General features: G+C 38.5%; 1 protein-coding gene across 4 annotated transcripts in view; it reads right to left on the bottom strand.

Annotated features, from left to right (window-relative positions):
* LOC126505810 (transmembrane protein 45A-like) overlaps nt 1-21,558 on the bottom strand; it is a 73,852-nt gene that overhangs the window by 4,773 nt on the left and 47,521 nt on the right. For 3 of the 4 annotated variants that reach the window (XM_050149061.1, XM_050149060.1, XM_050149062.1), the window contains exons 2-5: nt 10,625-10,817; nt 9,270-9,476; nt 8,216-8,400; nt 122-267 (exon numbers count right to left, since the gene is read on the bottom strand). In XM_050149061.1, coding sequence (XP_050005018.1) covers nt 122-267; nt 8,216-8,400; nt 9,270-9,476; nt 10,625-10,814 — 728 coding nt within the window. In that variant the 5' untranslated portion in view covers nt 10,815-10,817. Of the gene's footprint in view, nt 1-121; nt 268-2,734; nt 2,991-8,215; nt 8,401-9,269; nt 9,477-10,624; nt 10,818-21,558 lie in introns of those variants that run through there. The other variant, XM_050149063.1, reaches the window with a different exon arrangement.

Raw genomic sequence — 21,558 nt, 5'->3', positions numbered from 1 at the left:
AAAAAAAAAACAAAGAAGGCAAGAGTGAACTCTTCCTTTTGAATTTGAAGTTCAACACTGTCAAATCTTGATAGACATATGCAAGGGACCACACATTAAAAAAAGAAAAACGCTAACTTACCAGGTGATAAAAGCATAATTTAATCCAGAGATGATAAAGGTTGATGCATAATGCCAAGTAAAGCACATGGTGAGAAACATTTTATTCTCAATATCTGACAGATTCCATGCAGGACTTCCACTGAGAGGATACAGGACAAAGGCAATCTGCAACTCAAAAAAAAAGTGCACATTAAAATAACCAGCCACATTCTCAAAGAAAGCTCATTTCAGAATGTTGACTGAGATGACTCCCTTTAGCTGAGATGTCACAAACACAACACCAGGTTATTCTGTAGTCACTCTCCACTAAGGAAGATTTGGGAGAATAATTTTAAGTATATTTAATAATAAAAATTTGAAACATTCATATTTCTGGTCTTGGGTTCATTTTCTGAATCTCTGGAGCTCTACACTGCACAACCTAACTCTGGAATTTTAAGTTAGACTGCAAATATGTTTTTAAATAAATAAAAACACATAGATAATGCTATGCTAAGTGGAAAAAGGTTGGAACTTTCTCCTCATGATCAGGTATATATAACACAAAGATATTTTCTATTATCACTTCTGTTGTGCATTGTACTGAAAATTCTACTTATGCAAGAAAACTAAGCAAGAAAAGTAAAAGACATTCATTTTGGAAAAGAAATTATAAAATGATCTATATTTACTTATAATATGATCTCAATTATAGTAAATCATAAAGAACCAACCCTCGATTATCAAAGTTAATGAAGGAATTTCACATATTTGAAAACTGAAAATCAAGATAAAACCATCACATATATTTTTATGCACAAGTAGTGAAAGCCCTACACTATAGTTTTTAAAAATCTATTTTAACGCTGAACAAAGTGAAGAACTAAAGAACAAACTGGAAATATAGTTCTATGGTAGAACATCTTACTGGTATTCAGAAGGCACTGCTGTAGATGCTAGGCACCACAACCACACATGCACATGCAGGTACACACATGAACACACACAACCACATACACACACGCAGGTATACACAAGAACACACATAACCACGTACACACATGCAGGTATACACATGAATACACACAACCACACACGCACATACAGGTGCACACATGAATACACACAACCACACATACACATGCAGGTACACACATGAACACACACAACCACATACACACATACAGGTACACACGTGAACACACATAACCACACACGTACATACAGGTGCACACATGAATACACACAACCACACATGCATATGCAGGTACACACATGAATACACACAACCACACACACATGCAGGTACACACATGAATACACACAACCACACATGCACATGCAGGTATACACAGGAACACACACCAGTTGAAGATCTTTAAAATCTGCATAAGGTTGGTGAAAGAAATCAAGGACCCAAGAAAATGGAAAACCATCTCAAATAATGGACTAGATGTCTCAACATTATTGACACAGCAAAACACCCAGGGCAACCTGCAGAACCAAAATAACAGTTATTAATACTCCAGTAGTGTTTTTTGCAGACATTTCATAAAGACTGATGATAAAATTGATACAAAACTGCCTAGTATCCATTATTACCTTTAAAAAAGCATGGGAAAATATTATTAAAGTAGTAGGACCCACACATTGTTGGGGTTTCTGTATACCTTTGTCCTTTGTTGCTGAGTTTTCTGTCCTGCCCAGTTCCTATAATCATTAAGTCCCAAAGATATCACACAGAGGTCTACACTAGTTATAAACTGATTGGCCCATTAGTTCAGGCTTCTTATTAACTCTTTTTTTTTTTTTTTTTTTTTTGATTTTTGAGACAGGGTTTCTCCATAGTTTTTGGTTCCTGTCCTGGAACTAGCTCTTGTAGACCAGGCTGGCCTTGAATTCACAGAGATCCGCCTGCCTCTGCCCCCTGAATGCTGGGATTAAAGGCATGTGCCACCACCGCCTGGCTTCTTATTAACTCTTATAACTTATATTAGCCCATTATTCTTATCTATGTTAGCCACATGGCTCAGTACCTCATTCAGTGGGGCAGTCACATCTTGCTTCTTCTGTGGTCATGTCAGGACTGCAGAGGAATGGGCTTCTTCCTTCCCAGAATTCTCCTGTTCTCCATGACTCACCTCTACTTCCTGTCTGGTTGTCCTGCCTGTACTTCCTGCCTGGCTACTGGCCAATCAGTGTTTATTTAAACTATAATTGACAGAATATAGACCATTGTCCCACACTACCCACAGCTTTCAATTTAAAGCTTTTTGGAGTTCATCAGAAATGGTGCACTCACAGCATGGTGGAAATGCTAACCATCACCGAATTATGTAATTTAAAATGGTTGTTTCCATGTGTGGTGTTTCTAATGGGAATGTCCACCATCTGCTCATATATTTGAAAAGCTTGGTCATTAGGGAGTGGCATTACTTGACAGAGATTAGGAGGATTTATGGTCTTTTAGGAGTAGGCGTGGCCTTGATGGGGGAAGTATGTGACTAGGGGTAGGCTTTGGAGTTTCAAATGCTCAAACCAGGCTCAGTGACTCTCTCTTCCTGCTGCCTGTGGATCTGAATGGAGAACCTTGAACTACTTCTCCAGCACCATGATTGTCTGCATTACCGCCATGCTTGTTGTCATGATGACAATGGACTGAAACTAAGCAAGCCCCAGTAAAATGCTTTTCTTTATTTTTCCATGATCATGGTGTCTTTTTACAGTACCTGAACACTAACACACCATGCTATGTGAATTTTAACCCAATAAGAAATAAGTAATGGTTTTGTGGGAGCCTAGGCAGTTTGGATGCTCACCTTACTAGACCTGGATGGAGGTGGGTGGTCCTTGGACTTCCCACAGGGCAGGGAACCCTGATTGCTCTTTGGGCTGACGAGGGAGGGGGACTTGATTGGGGGAGGGGGGAGGGAAAGGGGAGGCGGTGGTGGGGAAGAGACAGAAATCTTTAATTAATTAATTAATTAATAAATTTAAAAAAAGAAATAAGTAATGTTTTATAGACATACACATATGATATAAACAGACAGACAGACAGATGGTAGGTAGTAGAGAATAGGACAGGGTCATGTAGTACTTCATTTTCCTGTTCTTAAAATCAATAACACATCTTGTCTCTTGGAATATAAAGAAATCCATACAAAGTTATTCAGAAGCACATGCTAGTTGTAACTAGCATAATATTCTAGGAGGAAATCTCATGGCCCTGAACTGGTTGATAAATAAAGGGCACAGGATCAAAATGGGAACAGAAACTTTGATCTGCCTCTCTACTTTGACAGGGGCTGATGCAAATGATGAATTGATGGGGCATGTTTCCACCCACGATTGCCACTTTGGAATACGGGACTAATGCTGCCAGATATTTCTGTTCTATGTTAAAAACAGCTAAGAAAATAAATGCCTTAGTGTTGTTTCCTACAGATTATATGTTGTTCAGGGCCTGTTGGTCTGAAATGTGTATTTTTCAGAATGTTTTGTTGTTGTTTGTTTACATTTTTATTCTTCTGTTTTTCTGGGACAGGATTCCCATGAATTACCCTGATTGGCCTTCAACTCCCAGCCTTGTCTTGTCTTGGCCTCCTAAGTAGCCAGGGCATAGGTATGCCCTCATCTCGCCTGCTATAATCTCTATTTAGTATTAGCACAGTGCTGTGTTTTCATGATACCAGCTTCTACCTTGGTTCTGATTGTTCCCATCAGAGCCCCTTTGTGACTCAGCCCACTGTCCTGACATGGTCCTGGGTGGAAGGCTATGCAGGGAAAGGGAGCATGGGTAGAAGAAAATGGAGGTTTTGGAAACTGGCACACTTTTTGGAATCCTGCCTTTCAGCAGTTTTGAATATTGAGAAATTATTGGCATCGATCTATAAATCCCAGTCATCCCTTTAGTAACATGGGATATAATGAGTCACCTTACAGGAACTGTTTTTTAAGACAAAGGGTTATTATAAAACTTAAGCACATGATTGAAGGTAAAGTGTGGCACCAGAGGGTCACCTTATGCATCAATCCAAGTGGTCGTTCTTTTCCTAACCATAAGCAATCTATACACTTGGATACGTGATTAAGGCACAAGTCTTACCATTCCCTGATTTATTCAGACTATTTGAAATCTCAATCAGGCTTTAGATATATTACTATCCTTACCATCCAGACAATTGGATCATTCAACAGTTGTTCACAATTACACATTTAAATTCAATCTTACAGAAAAATAGAAGAAGTATTCTAAGATACTGAGTGAAGCCCTTGATCTCATTTCTTACTTCAAACTTGCTTGAAAGTTTAAAAAAAGTATGGAGAAAACTTAGGGCATTGTAAATGGGGCTTAATGAGAAATTCTTTGGGGGAACTCAGGAGATCAGAATGCTGATTGAGATATTAAGAAAACAAAGGCTTTAATGATGAAGTCTCAAATATAACTGGATTGACTGCTGGATTATATAGAATAGAGGCCAAAAACTGGAGAAGATTTAATAAAATAAATGCCATCAAAAGAGAACTGTGGGAGCCCACAGATGTGAGCTCTGTTCCACCTTGACTGAAGATCAGAGAGTTTGTATGCAGTCCTCCTTGACGGGTGTCCCACAACTCTGGCATCTCCACCACCTTAGGGTCTCCAAGGCAATCCAGGCTTCACAGCTTCACTCAAAGGCCTCTCTGGTCCTCCATGCAAGGACAACTCTGACACACACCTGATCTCAGTGGCTTTCATTAGTCAAGGAGGGATATTTCACAATCCCTTTCTTCTTCCCTACACTCTAAAACCAGAACTTGGCCCCTCATTCAGTTACATTTGCATCAGCTTTCTGCTGTTGATGGGGAAGCTTCGTTGCTTAAGCTTTCCTTAATTCTGCCCGCCCCCAAGTTGGAAGCTCAGCTGGGTGAGGTCTTGCCCAGAGGCCACCACACCACACCCTATATCCTATTCAGCAGTAGGCTTTTCTTTAAACTTTTTATCTCCTTGAGCATGGAAATTAGCTCCATTATACTTCCTGGTGCTCAGTGTAATTGAATGAAGGAGTCAAGTTCCAGCCCCAACAAACAGCAGAACCTGGCAGCTATGGCCGCGTGGTTTTGGCTTAGAGTAGATAGAGGTTAGGAGAAAGAGTTTATGGAACCTCTTTCAGGATTAAGGAAAGGGACCAAGGTCAGGCACCTTTCTCCTCAAACTGCACATTTTTACATTTCTCTTTGACCAATGCTCCTTTTCATCATATATCTGCATACGAGTGATTATTAATAACCATGTGACAGCCAATATGAGGCTGTCTTGAGATCTCTGCCAATGCCATTCATTAATCTGAAATTCTTCAGTTTAGCCTCAGGGAGATTTCTAGGACAAAGACAAAAAGCAGCTACATTCTCGCCAAAACGTCACAAGAATGGTCCCTAAAATACTTAATACTTCTCTCTGAAATTTCGTGAGCTGGGCCCCCTCTGTTCAAACCATCCTGAGCACTGCAGTAGGAGGGCCCAGTAAAACCTGCTTCAAGAATCCAACTGCTTTTCTAGTCCAAAATCCCAAAGTCTTCCAAATTCCTCCAAAAAACAGCATGGTCAGGCCTGTTAGAGCAATACCTCAGTCCCTCATACCAACATCTGTCTTAGTCACCAATTTATTGCTGTGGAAAGACACCATGATGAAGACAATTCTTATAAAGGAAGCATTTAATTGGGGGCTTTCTTACAGTTTCAGGGATTATGGCAGGGAACAAGGCACTGGAGCAGTAGCTGGGAGCTTTAGGTCCTGATCTTCAGGCAGGCAGAGAGAGAGACACTCAGCCTGGCTTGGGTTTCTGAAGCCTCCAAGCCCACCCTTGGTGACACAATCCTTCAACAAGGCCAAACCTCCTTAACGAGGCCACACCTCCTCAACGAGGCCACACCTCCTAATCCTTCAAATTCTTTCAAACAGTTCCACTCCCTGACAAATAATCATTCAAATATGTGAGCCCATGGCGAGGAACATTCTTATTCAATCAACCACAGGTGCTGAGGAAATAGGTGTATCCCTTGAAGAAATCATCACCACTAAAGAGAAGCCTGTGCTATACTAGGATGGTGGGAGAGGTTTTCTGAGGGTAAAACTCTACCTACTCTGAGGCTTCAACATCTGAAGAACCAACATCATTTAAAGGAAAAAAAAAAGCTTAAACAGAAAGGGTTCTCCATTTCTTGAAGGAACCTGCCTAGGAATGTGTTTTCCAGTCAGCACACAGAAACTGATATACCTGTGGTCCAAGGGGCCCACTCTATATCCCAAGCTGGCATTTGAATGCAGTAATGTCATTCACATGGTATTGAGCTTGCACACATGGAAGATGTAAGATTTAATGAGTCATGGAGGCCTGTTCCATAATTTTAAAATGTGGTTAGAGATTTTCTAATTTTTTTGTTTTTCTTTTTAATTTTTTAATTTTCAAATCGCTGTAAGCATTTATCTGTCTTATCTATCTTTGTTATTTGTTCAGAGTAGAGAATATTCACTGAAGCATAGACTCATGGTATCAATTTAACCAGACTTTTTCTCTTGGAAAAACACCTTTCCTTTTGATGGCTAAACATATGCACGGGAAAGCAGTGCAGTGCGGTGCACACTAGTTCTTAAGGTACCATTGTCATTACTCCAGCGGTACACACTAGTTCTTTACATACCATTGTCTTGACTCCATAGAGGTTCCGGTGGAGGGTTTATATTCTATATGGCTATAGTCAGCAATTAATTGATCGATCACCTTATAGGGTATTTATAATTTTTTCAATAAAGTACTTCATACTGATACAGAAACCTAGTCCTACCTTACTAGTTTCTGCACCACAAGCTCTTCTCGCCCCATGTGTGGATACTGAGTCATCAAACCCTGTTTAAACCACTGCACTTCTTTCACTACTACCTGCCAATTCTTTATTAGTGCTTATGTGAAATTCCATCCCCTGACATAGCCACATCACCCCAAATCCTGGCTCTCTAGTGACTAAAAAAAAAAATCTGCCATTCAAAGCCTTACCTAATCAAACCACATCCTCACTTCATTCTAGACTTTGTTCATGTCTATATTTGAATGTGATTATGACTTGGTACTCTCAAAAATATACATTCACTGTTAGAATTCATGTTCTCAGTAGCATGGCAAGTTTAGGGAGCTGATGATGTTGTAAAATGGGAAATGTCTAGGATCTGGGATTAGAGATGTCTAGATTTAGATCCTAGCTACATTACTGTTTGAACATGAGAAAATATCTTGGTCTTGCCGAAGATACCTATAGGCAAATTAGAGGTAGTAACACCTAGCCTCTGGATCACTGTGAGGACACAGGGATACAGTAAAACTAGATGGGCTCTACCTCTGAAACACGCTCCTAGCCCCTCACTGGGGAATTCTCGGCAAGGGTTCTAGCCCTGACCAGGTACCATCTGATGCCACAGATGCTGGACCCCCGAAGTTGGAGTTACAGGAGTTTATGAGCCATGAGTGCTAAGAACAAAATCTGACAAGCACTGTTCAGCACGGAGCCATCTTGTTAGCCCCACACTGTTTCACAAAATCCTAAGCTCCATGGTGCATCTGCATCACACACAACACAGGACTTGTTACTCCCCTTCTCCCTCCTGTCCTGCCCTTCCCCCACTGGGTCTCCCCTTCCAGCCCTCTCCCTCACTGTGTTCTCATGCTTTTTCACACCTAGATTTTATATACAAGATAGAAGATAATTGCTTTCTGATGAAAAAAAAGATAAAATTAAGATGCACATAAAACCCATATGGTAGCCATCCCAGAGTTGTTTCTCAGTATTTACTCTCTTTGGTCTCTCATATAGTTCATGAGCTTATGGATTATTATTCTATAAGTTGTTCTAGTACTAGTAATTCCTTATAACCATAATCATCAGCTCAGAATGCCTACATAAAGGATACATGAATCCAAAATGAAGGATTACACTACCCGCTTCCTTAAGGGCTGCTCTGATAGTAATCTCACCAGAACCACCAAGCCACTCCAAGAACATCACTTCTCCGATGCTCATAGAAGGGAAGTATTAAAATCGATTAAGAAGAGAATCTACAGACACTTGACACCAGGTGTATCAGCTCCACGTCCCAACTCACCTGCCAGAACCAGGTCCCCTGTAGTATGATGAGGCTTGATCGTAGGATCTCCAGCAGTACATTGCTCTTGGTAAGGAATTCCATGAAGGTAACCAAACCAGTCAAAATGGTGGTAAAGACCAGAAGCTGGTGCACAAACACATCTATCATTTCCCGACCATGAGTGTGGTTGTAGAAGATAAATGCTGATGGAGGGGGCAAAGCATATGTTCTGATAAAAACCAAAGGCTTCCCATGGTACCACCCTCTCGCCATAGAATTTGAGACACGCATAAGATCGCTCCAAACAGCAAATACCCATTGAGACTCATAGCCGTGTATTTTTACTTTGGGAAGAGTCAACATTTTCTATTACTTAGAAAGGGAGTCTTTGAATTCTAATCCCATTCCCCCCCCTTTTCTCACCTTTGTTCTCCCATCTAACATACCATAAAAATCTCAACTATTGTTCAAAGCGTTATCTATGTAGGATAATGTTTAATAAACATGACTAGGGTAGGGAGCTATAATCAATATATTAGCTGATGTCAAAGTCTCACTCTAAGGAATTCAGCAAATGCACACATAAATCATAACAAAATATTAAGCACTTGCTTTATCCTCCCCTTACGACAATCTGAGAAATCAAAGGAAAGAAGCATCCTGTTATTTTTATTAACCTCTCAAAATAGGAAGTCATTTTTTAGACACTCATACCACATTTTAGCAGAGTTTCTGTTTCTGATATTTGAAAAGCTAATTAGAGATTGGGAGATATTTTCTATTGTGAGTGGTTGTCCTATTTCAAGTAATTCATGCACTGTTATGGTGAGTTCAGTTTTCACTGTTAGAAGAGAAAAGAATGATAAGCTCCAAATAACCAGGATGTAAGCACCCAATGTAGATGATATCTAAAGACAGACATGAAATGCCAACAAAGCTTGTGAGTGACTGTCTGCCCAGATCTATTAAATTAGTCTATAAAGATGAAAAACAAAAGACATGCTATTATAAAGCACTACACCAATGCCTACTGATGGAAAAAGAACAGAAAACACATTTCCCTCATACTTACATTCCACAAAGAAGGCATTTGATAACATTAACTTGCTTAAAGAAAGGGGAACTAAATTGGTCGTGAAACATAAGATGTGGGCTATCCCCATGAGCCCAAAGAAGAAGTACATGGTTGTGTGATGCCAGCCCAGAAGCTGGTTCCACTGGCCTTCTTTATACAGGTTCAGGTATGGTCCGCCTGTGATAAACTGCTCCCCAGCCATACCTGCAGAGGAACACACCACAGTTTTAGCAACTTTTCTCCTAACTCTCCTTAGTGTGAAGACACAGGGACATGTGGTCATCTCTTATACAATCTAAGCTTGTGGTGTCGATTGCGCCCTCTGAGCTTTCCACTAAAAACCTAGCAGTACTGATTTAGACTTGATTTCAAAGTTCAGCTGTTGATTTAGATAATCAGTTTTATCTTCATATAGACAAATGATCCAAATAAATGCTTAATATTCTTAACACTGGTACTTTTATTTCAACAACTGGTTCTAATTTAATGACTAAAATCCTGGGTGACATGGAGGTTTGGATTTATGATATGTGTCATACAAAGGATGTTTACTTCCTAGATATTGTACCCTTAGGCAGCTGTTACAAAGTAGGGTGTTGACAAAACTGATATAGAATTTAGATATTTTTCCCAATTAAGAAGAATAGAGATCATTCGTGCAGACTCTACATGTAGCTGATTATTCATGTAAACAGGTTTGCTGTTTTCTGGACACTGCCTTGTTAGGCTCTAGAATGGGCAGGGGAATTCCTACAGTGTGATGATCATGACAACGTCCTAGTTACATGAATGAAAGGAATCAGTAGAAAAATTAGAAGTGTTGCCATTTACAAAAGAGCAGCTACAGCCTTATTGTACGACTGCAGTCTTTTTATGGGGTGTTCAAGAACAATGAGAAGTTATTGAAGTTAAGAGTTACCTGGACTCTGCCCAACTCAGGAAACAAAGTGCATGGCCGTGGAGCTTCAGCCCCAACTTTCCCTATCATCTCTCAGAAATGATTTGTTATTGAAGATTTCCCACAATCACTTATTAATGGTTTCTTATAGAGTGTACTCTTTGTGGGATCAGAACAACTTGTGTCTAACTATTCAATAGGCTCCAATTCACGATACAAAGGAAATTGATGTGGCTGGATGGGCCAACTAAATATTATGACTCAGTAAGGATTAGGCTTTTGTATAATTATGAAACATCATTTTCCTAGGATTACATAAGTTATAAACTTTAATTTGGATAAGTACTAAGAAATACATTTATAGGAAATTCATTTAGTATATACCAATCTTGTGTTGACATTTTCCCTCACTCATGAATTCTCAAAAGGAGAAAACAGAACACAGCCAACTTACCAGTAAAAGCCATCAAGACAGCGACAATTCCTTCCCAAATCTCTGCTCGACGCAATAACGTTTTGGAACTCAAGTAGCAGGTCCGAGTTTGCTTTTTGTAGACATATTTCAGAATACTCTTTGTAAGCCACCAAAAGCCCATAATAATGAAGAAGGTTCCAGGGAGGGCATGACCTTTAAAACTCCCCATGACCTACAAGAATAAGAAATAGACATTTCACTTAAACTAAGCAAAAATACATCTTGTCCCCACCAACGACATTGCTGTTTGAGGATTTTGAGTATACTGTAGATCCTACTATAAGATAGACAGTTCAAATAAAAGTAAAATGAAAAATTACATTTGTTCCGCATCTACTGTGTATTAGGCACCATATCAAGTGTCTTACAATGCTATCCTTTACCTAATTTTTGAAATATATCCCCAGATGAAAAATTGCTATTTAATTTTTAGCTAAAAAGTGGGTTTGGAGAAGTTAATTGGCTTACAGACATCTTAGAATTGATAAGCAGAAATTTTTCCTTTCTTCAAAACACAGTATATACTACATCATACAAGAACCATTTAAGGAAAACAACATGAAGGTAAAGATGTGATACTGCCTATAGATTTCCAGTAGATTATTTTAAAGGGTCAAAAATCAAGAATGTGTTAAAGACAGTTCTTTATTCATGAAATATTTATGCGTTTGTCTGCATATTTTCGAGGCTGTTCATCCAACTGAATTTGAGCCATGTTTCTAATTCTGGCTAGTTGATTGAGCAAGGAGTTGGTACGTGTCACTTTCAAGTTGAGTCACCACAGTCTGCTTAAATACCTTAGCTTTCTTCTTGCCTCAGCTATTCTGGCATGACACCCCTACTGCACAAAGATGGGCAGCCGGCCTGGTTCAGACTATACGAGGGTGTGTGTGTGTGTGTGTGTGTGTGTGTGTGTGTGTGTGACTCTTTATTGATGTGGAACACTGAAAGTTTGAGGTTTACTTTTACAACAACACAGCCTGCTGACATCAATCCAAATCACATCACAAATGTTACTCACATTCGTGCTATACTCTAACTAATAATCAGAACTACCTTCGGGTTCCAGTTGAGGATATAAAGCTGTCTTGAATAATATGAGTTTTCAATTATTTGGAAAGTCCTTCTTTCAAACATATTTATTGTACTATCAACAGTGAAATAGGTCTCATAATTATTCTGAAAATCTAATAGTTCAGATTCAAGAAAACTCACAAAAGAGGATTTCACACTATTCCTAGTCTAGGAGACTAGAAACCTTATTTCTTTTAGTGACTACTGGGATCCCTAGTTTGGCCTACTGCCTTTTTATTTAAAGTGATGACCTAAAGGAAACTGTGAAGCCAACCCAAATACTGTATCGTATATCTTCAATCAAGACCCCAGCTCAAACCAAGCCAGCGACCTCTGTCGGAGCAGGCCCTCCACGGGAGCAGGCCCTAGCAAGCAACCTCAGTGGGAACATGTCAAATGGCCTCCAAGATTGCAGAACAACCCCCATGAGTGAGGCGTGACCTCCAGGAATGCTGAGTGAGCTCCAGGGTGACTGGAACCATGGCCCCGACTTCACCATGAAGAGCAAACATCTGGCATCTAGAAGATTGATCACCAGAGACACAGCCCCAACAACACCAATCAAAGGAAAAGATGTGCAGACAAGGTAAGAACTCACTCAAAGGGCTGGAGAGATGGCTCAGCTGTTAAAAGCTAGGCTCACAACCATAAATATAAAGAACTCACTCAAAATCACAAAGAGCAACATGACACCAACAAAAACTAGTGACTCTACAACAGCAAGACTTGAACAACCCAATATTGATGAAGTAGAAAAAAATGACCTAAAAAAGTGTAGAAGAATGTTTGAGGCCCTTAAAGAGGGAATGAAACATTTTCTTAAAGAAATGGAAGAAAAGATAAACAAAAATGGAAAGAAATCAACAAATCCCTTAAAGAAAACTAAGAAAAAGCAATCAAACAGATTAAAAAAAACTATGCAAGACTTGAAAACTGAGAGACAATAAAGAAAACACAAACTGAGGGAATTATGAAAATGGAAAATATGGAAAAATAATCAGGAACCACAAATGCAAGCATAAACAACAGAATACAAGAAATGGAAGAGAGAATCTCAAGTGTTGAAGATATAATAGAGGAAATAAAACCCATTAAATCTAACAAGAGCTTAACATGAAATATCCAGGAAATATGGGACACCAGGAAAAGACCAAACCTAAGAATAATGGGGATAGAAGGAGAAGCCCAACTCAAAAGCACAGAAAATATATTCAACAAAATCATAAAAGAAAACTTTCTCAATCTAAAGAAAGATATGCAAATGAAGATACAAGAAGTTTACAGAAGACTTGTAAAATAAAAAAAAGAAATAGAGATTGAAACCTGAAAAAAGTCCCCTTGCCACATAATAATCAAAACACTAAACATACAAAATAAAGAAAGAATATTAAGAGTTGAAAAGAAAAAAGGCCAAGTAACATATAAAGGCAGACCTATCAGAATTGCACCTGACTTTTCAATGGAAACAATAAAAGCCAGAAGGTTCTGGTCATTCATGTATTATGCAGACATTAAGAGACCATGGATGCCAGCCCAGACTACCCAGAAAAACTTGCAATCACCATTCATGAACAAAACAAGATATTCCATGACAGAACCAGATTTAGCCAATATCTAGCCATAAACCCAGCCTTACACAAAGTACTAGAAAGAAAACTCCAACCCAAGGAAGTTAGTTACATTTGCAAAAACACAGACAATGATGATCTCACAGCACCAAACCCCAAAGAAGAGAATACACACACACAATAACATCACCAACAACGAAAACTAAGATAACAGTAACTAGCAATCACTGGTCATTAATATTCCTTAATATACATGAACTCGAGTCACCTATAAAAAGACACAGGCTAACCGATTGGAAACGCAAACAGAATTCATCCTTCTGCTGCATACAAGAAACACACCTCAACCTCAAAGACAAACATGACCTCAGAGTAAAGTGTTGGGGAAAAAAATTCCAATCAAATGGACCTAAGAAACAAGTGTGTGTACCTATCCTTATACCTAACAAAATAGGCTTCACACTAAAATTAATCAAAAGAGACAATGAAGGACATTTCATATTTGACACAATATGAAAAAAAATCTCAAGAGGAAATTTCAATACTGTACATCTATGTATTTCTTCTCAGCACCTCATGGAACCTTCTCAAAAAATTGACCACATACAAGGTAATAAAGAAAACCTCAACAGATACAAAAATTTGGAATAACCCCATGTATCTTATTGGGTCATCATGACTTCAAATTAAAATTCAACAGAAACACTAATTTCAGAAAACCCACAAACACATGGAAATTAAACAATGCTCACCTGAATCACCAATATGTCAATGAAGAAATAAAGAAAGAAATCAAAGACTTCCTAAAATTCAATGAAAATGACCACACAACATACCCAAATTTATGGGACACAATGAAAGCAGTGTTAAGAGGAAAGCACTAAGTGCCTAAATAAAGAAGTTGGAAAAATCTCACACTAGTGAGTTAACAGAACACCTGAAAACTCTAGACCAAAAAGAACAAACTAACCTAGGAAGACTAGACAACAGGAAATAATCAAATTGAGAGTTGAAATCAACAAAATAGAAACAAAGAACACAATACAAAGAATCAATGATACAAAAAGTTGGTTCTTGAAAAAAAAAACAACCAAATAAACAAACCTTTATTCAAACTAACCAAAAGGTAGAGAGAGAATATCCAAATTAACAAAATCAGAAACAAAAAGGGGGGCATAAAAACAGACATGGAGTAAATCCAAAGAATCATCAGGTCATACTTCAAAAACCTGTACTCCACAAAATTGTAAAACTTAAAGGAAATGGACAATTTTCTGGAAAAATATCACTTACCAAAATTAAATCAAGACCAGATAAGCAAATTAAGTAGACCTATAACTGCTAAAGAAATAGAAACAGTCATCAAAATTCTCCCAACCAAAAAAAGCCCAGGATCAGGTGGTTTCAGCACAGAATTCTACAAGACTTTCAAAAAAGAACTAATACCAATATTCCTCAAATTGTTCAACACAATAGAAAAAGAAGCAAAGTTGCCAAACTCTTTTTATGAGGCTACAATTGCCCTATTATAATCGGATACCCTAATAATACCCAAACAACACAAAGACATTACTAAGAAAGAGAATTATAGACCAATCTCAGTTATGAACACTGATGCAAAAATACTCAATAAAACACTGGCAAACCAAATCCAAGAACACATCAGAAAAACCATCCACCATGACCAAGTATGCTTTATCCCAGAGATGCAGGGATGGTTCAACATATGAAAATCTATCAATTTAATTCATCATATAAACAAACTGAAAAAAAAAAACCAGGATCATCTCAATAGATGCCGAAAAAAACTTTGACAAAATACAATGTCTCTTCATGATAAAGGTGTTGGAGACAGCAGGGATACAAGGAACATATCTAAACATAATAAAGACAATATACAGCAAGTCAACAGCCAACATCAAACTACATGGAGAGAAACTCATAGTGATCCCACTGAAATCAGGAACAAGACAAGGTTGTCCACCCTCTCCATATCTATTCAATATAGCTCTTGAGGTCCTAGCTAGAGCAATAAGAGAACAAAAGGAGATCAAGGGGATACAAATTGGAAAAGAAGTGAAACTCTCACTATTTGCTGACGATATGATAGTTTACATAGGTGACCCCAAAAATTCTACCAAAAATTTATGCAACTCATAAATGCCTTTGGTAATGTAGCAGGATACAAGAGTAACTAAAAAAATATCAGTAGCCCTTCTTTACACAGATGATAAATAGTCTGAGAAAGAAATCAGAGAAGCATCACCCTTTACAAAAGCCAAAAATAACATAAAATATCTTGGAGTAACTCTAACCAGACAAGTGGAAGACTTGTATGACAAGAACTTTAAATCTTTGAGAAAAGAAATTGAAGAAGACACCAGAAAGTGGATAGAGCTCTCATGCTCTTGCGTAGGTAGAATTAACATGGTAAAATTGGCAATCTTACCAAAAGCAATCTACATATTCAATGCAATGCCCATCAAAACCACAGCAAAATTCGTCACAAACCTCAAAAGAACAGTACTCAACTTCATATAGAAAAGCAAAAAAGCCAGGATAGCCAAAATAATCCTGTACTATAAGGAAACTTCTGGAGTTATCATAATTCCTGACTTCAAACTCTACTACGGAGCTGCAGTACTAAAAACAGCCTGTTACTGGCATAAAAAAAGAAAGGAGGACTAATAGAACCAAATCGAAAACCTGGATATCAAGCTACATACCTACAAACACCTGATTTTTGACAAAGAAGCAAAAAATATAAAATGGAAAAAAGAAAGCATATTCAACAAATGATGCTGGCATAACCGGGTATCAACAAGTAGAAAATGGAAATAGATCCATATATATCGCCATGCACAAAACTCAAGTCCAAATGTATCAATGTCCTCAATGTAAAACCAACCACATTGAACCTCACAGGAGGGAAAGTGGGAAGTACACTAGAATGCATTGACAGAGGAGACCACTTCCTAAATATCATCACCCCAGTAGCACAGACACTGAAAGAAACTATTAATAAATGAGGCCTTCTGAAACTGAGAAGCTTCTGTAAATCAAAGGACACGGTCAACAAGACAAAACGACACCTACAGAATAGGAAAGGATCCTCACCAACTTCATATCAGACAGAGGTCTGATCTCCAAAATATACAAAGAACACAAGATATTGGTCATCAAAAGAACAAATAGTTCAATTAAAAAATGGACTACAGCCCTAAACAGAGAACTCTCAACTAAGGAATCTAAAATAGCTGAAAGACACTTAAGTAAATCCTCAACCTTCTTAGCCACAGAGAAATACAAATCAAAACAATTCTGAGATTTCATCTTACACCTGTAAGAATGGCCTAAATCAAAAAAACTGATGACAACTTATGCTGGAGAGGTTGTGGGGTAAAGGAAACACTTCTGCATTGCTGGTGGGAGTGCAAATTGTTACATCCCCTTTGGATATCAGTGTGGTGATTGCTCAGAAAATTAGGAAACAACCTTCCTCAAGACCCAGCAACACCACTTTTGGGTTCATAGCCAAAGGATGCTCAATCATGGCACAAGGACATGTGCTCAGCTATGCTCATAGCAGCATTGTTTGTCATAGCCAGAACCTGGAAACAACCTAAATGCCCCTCGACCAAAGGATGTATAAAGAAGTTGTGGTTACATTTACACAATGGAGCACGACACAACTGAAAAAATAACGACATCTTGAATTTTGCAGGCAAATGGATGGATCTAGAAAACATCATATTGAGTGAGGTAACTGAGACCCAGAAAGACAAATATCATGTGTACTCATTCATAAGTCGCTTTTAGACATAAAGCAAAGAAAAACCAGCCTACAATTCACAATCCCAGAGAACCTAGACAACAATGTGGACCCTAAGAGAGACATACATGGATCTAATGTACATGGGAAGTAGAAAAAGACAAGATTTCCTGAGTAAATTGCGAGCATGGAAATCATGGGAGAGTGTAGAAGGGGAGGGGTGAAGAAGGGAGGTGACCGAAGAAAAATACATAGCTCAATAAAAACAATTAAAAAAAAGAAAATTCCCTATCATCATCATCATCATCATCATCATTTTTAGCATTTTGGAAGGTTTTGATAGTGTCTTTTTTTCTTTTCATGTGTATATGTGCAGAGTGTGCAAGTGCCTGTAGAGACATGGGGTTGATGCCAGGAATCTTTTTGACTATTTTTCTACCTTATCCTTTCCTGCAGGTACTCTTGATTGTTTTAAAACAAAAACCTGAAAAACATCCAGAACACTTCAAAAGTCTACCAAATGTTGTTATTCAGACATTGAAATTGGAAAAAAGATTCATAAGCCATTTATTTAATGTGTGTAACATATCCTCATATCCTGCAACATTTATAAGTTAAAATGACCGAGTTAGTATGATGACATTCCCTGGTTATCCCAGTACTCAGAGACCAAGGCAGGGGGATCTTAAGCTTGAATCCAGTTTCAGTTTACAGTGAGACACAACTTCAAAACAGCTAAAATATAGTTCCCCTCTGCTTTCAGGAGTGAGGGAGTGTGTGTGCAGGTGTGTGTGTGTCTGTCTGTGGTAAAGAGAATGAGAGCAAGGTATATATAAAAATATAATGAAGCCTGTATTAGTGTTCAGTAAAGAAACAGAAATGACAGACTACATATGTGTGTGTGTGTGCATGTATGTATATAACTTTGTCATTGCTGTGAAAAACACACACACATACATATACTTATATACCAGAAATTAAAAGGTCCAGTTAACTTAATGACACAAGTAAGGATACAAAGACATACTTACTAGTTATAAAGCAATAAAACTGAAAAAAAAAAAGACCCCAGAAGCTCATCTCATGCACCCTTGAGGCATCCAAACCTTCCAAGAGTTAGACCACATCACGCATCTCTAAGCAGAGATGGCTGTGAGCTACCAGATGGTTGCTGGAAATTGAACTCAGGACCTCAGGAAGAGCAGCTTTTAACCCCTGAGCCATCTCTCCAGCCCTTCGTTTTGCAATTTTAAGTGTTCAGATCCTAAGTGTCATGGAGGGTTACTGGGATCTTCTGTGGCATTTACATAAATTCCTCAAAAGTGGAAGCAGTAGATGTAAGCTGACCTTTCCTACTAACCCTGGAAAATGTCCTAAAGTTGTAAATTGACAGGAATCACTCAGCTCTTCTTACCAACAAGTCCATCTTATCACAAAACATCTCTATTCTCTTGCAGAATAATCCTTTTGTACACTGTTAAGATGTGTCACTCTGGTTGATTGAATCAAAAGCTGAATGACCAATAGCTAGGCAGAATTTGCAGGCACAGAGGGTGCTGGGAAGAAGAAGCATGGCATCATGGGGGCGACCTGGAGGAAGTAGATTGTGTAGGAGTAGAGGTAACAAGCCATGAGCCATGGGGCAGCACACAAATTAGTAGAAATGGGTTGATTTATGTTATGAGAACTCATTAGAAACAAGCCTAAGATACAGGCAAGATTTCATGATTAATAATAAGTCTCCACATGGATATTTAGGAGGTGGCTGGAGGGACAGAGAAAGATTCACTATAAATGCATCTAATGTGTACATGTATTTCCACATAAGACCTGAAAAAGTTAAAAAAAAAAAAAAGGTTCCAAACACATAAAAATGGAGCCATATGTGGCTTCCTATTCCTTGGCCACTGCTTGCCAGCTTGAGCTGCCAGCACGTCATGATCTAACCTGTCTGGCAGTTTAAGATTTTGCTCATGCCGACAGAAAAGGTTACAGATGCACAGCACAGCAGTTTCAAACCTCTAAACAAATAACAGCGTGTCTAACAACGTGCATAGGCTTAAGAAATGGAAAGGGGTATAGATAGTCATAAAAATATATAATTTAAAAATAATAAAAAGTCTTAAAAGAGAGAAGTAATTTAAAAAAAAAGAATGTCAAGTAAGTAGGCCACATAAGGATGGGAACTGTTATAACACAGGAAGTTTGGGCCTTATATGCAGCTTTGTTAATTTTGAATTATTATTTGAATGCTAATGAACAGACAGCACCTCTGAGAGCCATGGGGCTGTGGAAGGGATTGTTGGATTAAACCAGTCTATATGTCTATATACTTTGGGGTTATCTTGGCTTCTGAAATAAAGTTCAGGATGGACACTGTGTTGCCTTGGAGGTGAAGTCGTGGTTTTGTTTCTACAGGTAATGAAATGCTGTGGATTCCTTCCAGGTAACAAACATCAGGTTTGACCAGGGGAGACTACAGACACATGGGGAGAAAATCAAGACAGACTACAAGACAGGTGACTTGTGAGCTGAGCCCTCTTCACGGGGGGGGGGGGGGGGGGGGGGGGGGGGGGGGGGGGGGGGGGGGGGGAGACACGACAGCTTGGAGAGGAGATGAGACACGATAAATACTGACGGCTACAGAGTCCTTATGGTTTATTATTACATGCCATCCTTTCATATGGTGTGGATGGATATTTATATTGCAAGTTTGGTTATGCAATCCAAACAGACTTATAAAGTTGACAGGTAATTTTTACCTGTGCAAACATAGAGCAAAAAAAATATCTTTAATTGAACAGTGCACATGGCACATTCCATAATTGTGTTAATGTAAATACGTATGTTACCTTTAAAAATACTATATTTGCTTTTAAGTTTTAGAATTACCTAACATACAAGTAACCTAGTCATAGTTAACATGGAATTAAAATCTAGGTTTTCCTGAAGGTTTAACTCTAGCTCAGAGAGTCTTCTGGACCCGCCTCCATGACGACAGTGAATGGGTGTGTACGTCTTAGCACAGGTACTGGAATGTAATAAGGAATGTAATAAACCTGGTGTCACAGAATGCTTTCAACAGATGATCACAGCGGGGAAAAGAGATTGGTCCTTCCTAATTCAGTTATAGCGCCACTGTCCTTTTAACCTAAAATAATCGGATGGTTCTGACGCTGCTGTTTTTAAAAGACTCGGCAAAATAAAGACATAGCAATCATAATATTTGCCTGTAGAAAGGACCCAACAGACAGTCTTTCCTAGCAATTAAATTGACAATAATTTCACTTTATTTTCATGGTGGATAGAAAAATTGCCCACGTCCTCAAATATACCACTTGTCTCTTATCTTACAGAAATCATTATCCATTGATCTATCTGCTGTTTCCTGATCTACAGATACTGGCTGATGTCACTTATTTCTTATAAAAGCCACGTCCAGTAGAAAAGTCTGGGAAATTTTAAACCCACAAACAGGCTTTTATTTATTTTTTTTTTTGAGGAAAAATGTGAGGCCACCATCCTCACTCACAAAGTAGAATTCACCAGGCAGCCAGTAGTAGTCATCAGGAAAATTACTAGAGTAGGAAATAGAAAGGCCCTTTGCCCTGATCTTTACTGATTCTATCTGAAATTCAATCACTGCCCTCCAGATATGGATTATTCTAAAGCAATTCAGATTCTTCTCCCACCCAAAGAGAACCTATCACTCTAAATAACATCAAATATTATTCTTTTGGCAGAAGAAGAAAAGGAAGAGAAGGAGGAAGAAGAGAAGGAGGAGAAGTAAGCAAAAGCAAAAAAAAAAAACAAACCCTTATATCCCACTGTGTCTGTTTTTGTTGACTACAACATACACACACACACACACACACACACACACACACACACACTTACTCAGCACCAAAAATATATATGTTTTTAAACTCTAGTACTGAAGAGGCGACGTCATATTATAAAACCGTGTTAAAACCACACAAACCACAGACCTGTCCTGTAAGTAGAGAAGAGAAACTCAGCCAAGCGTAAGAGATTAACAATCTTCTTGGTGGAATCACACCCATTTCAATAAAAAGTGAATATTCTTACGAGAAAGAACATAAAACTACAATTTTATCTTGAGCCACAACAAAAAAAAACTACTTGTGACTTAATTAGTGATTCATATTTCAGGACACATTTGTAGCTTCTAATTTACTAAAAAAACATCAGCTATTTCTTGAGCTTCACTGTGCTATTTGCCTCATTTGAAAATGATACAGGCATATGGAAATTTCTTGATCCTACATCATCCCACGTCAGCATTTTGCCTCCCCAACGGGAACTGGAACTGTTTTGGAGGCATTTTCTTAAACTATCCTTACCTTAAACCTCTGCTCCACGTCAGGTCCAAGTCAATTATCTTCTCTCCAGAATGTACGATGGTTCCAGATCGCAAAAGGAAAAACAGATGCTGACTGCCCTGTATCTAACACGGCCTCCTCCTGCTGCTTTGATGC

This window comes from Alexandromys fortis, unplaced genomic scaffold (assembly GCF_014885135.2).
Source record: "Alexandromys fortis isolate MF-2015 unplaced genomic scaffold, M_Fortis_MF-2015_v1.1 scaffold_4, whole genome shotgun sequence".
NCBI classification, from domain to species: domain Eukaryota; kingdom Metazoa; phylum Chordata; class Mammalia; order Rodentia; family Cricetidae; genus Alexandromys; species Alexandromys fortis.
The sequence above is the reverse complement of the archived record's forward strand: the minus strand, read 5'-3'. Positions and strand labels throughout refer to the sequence as shown.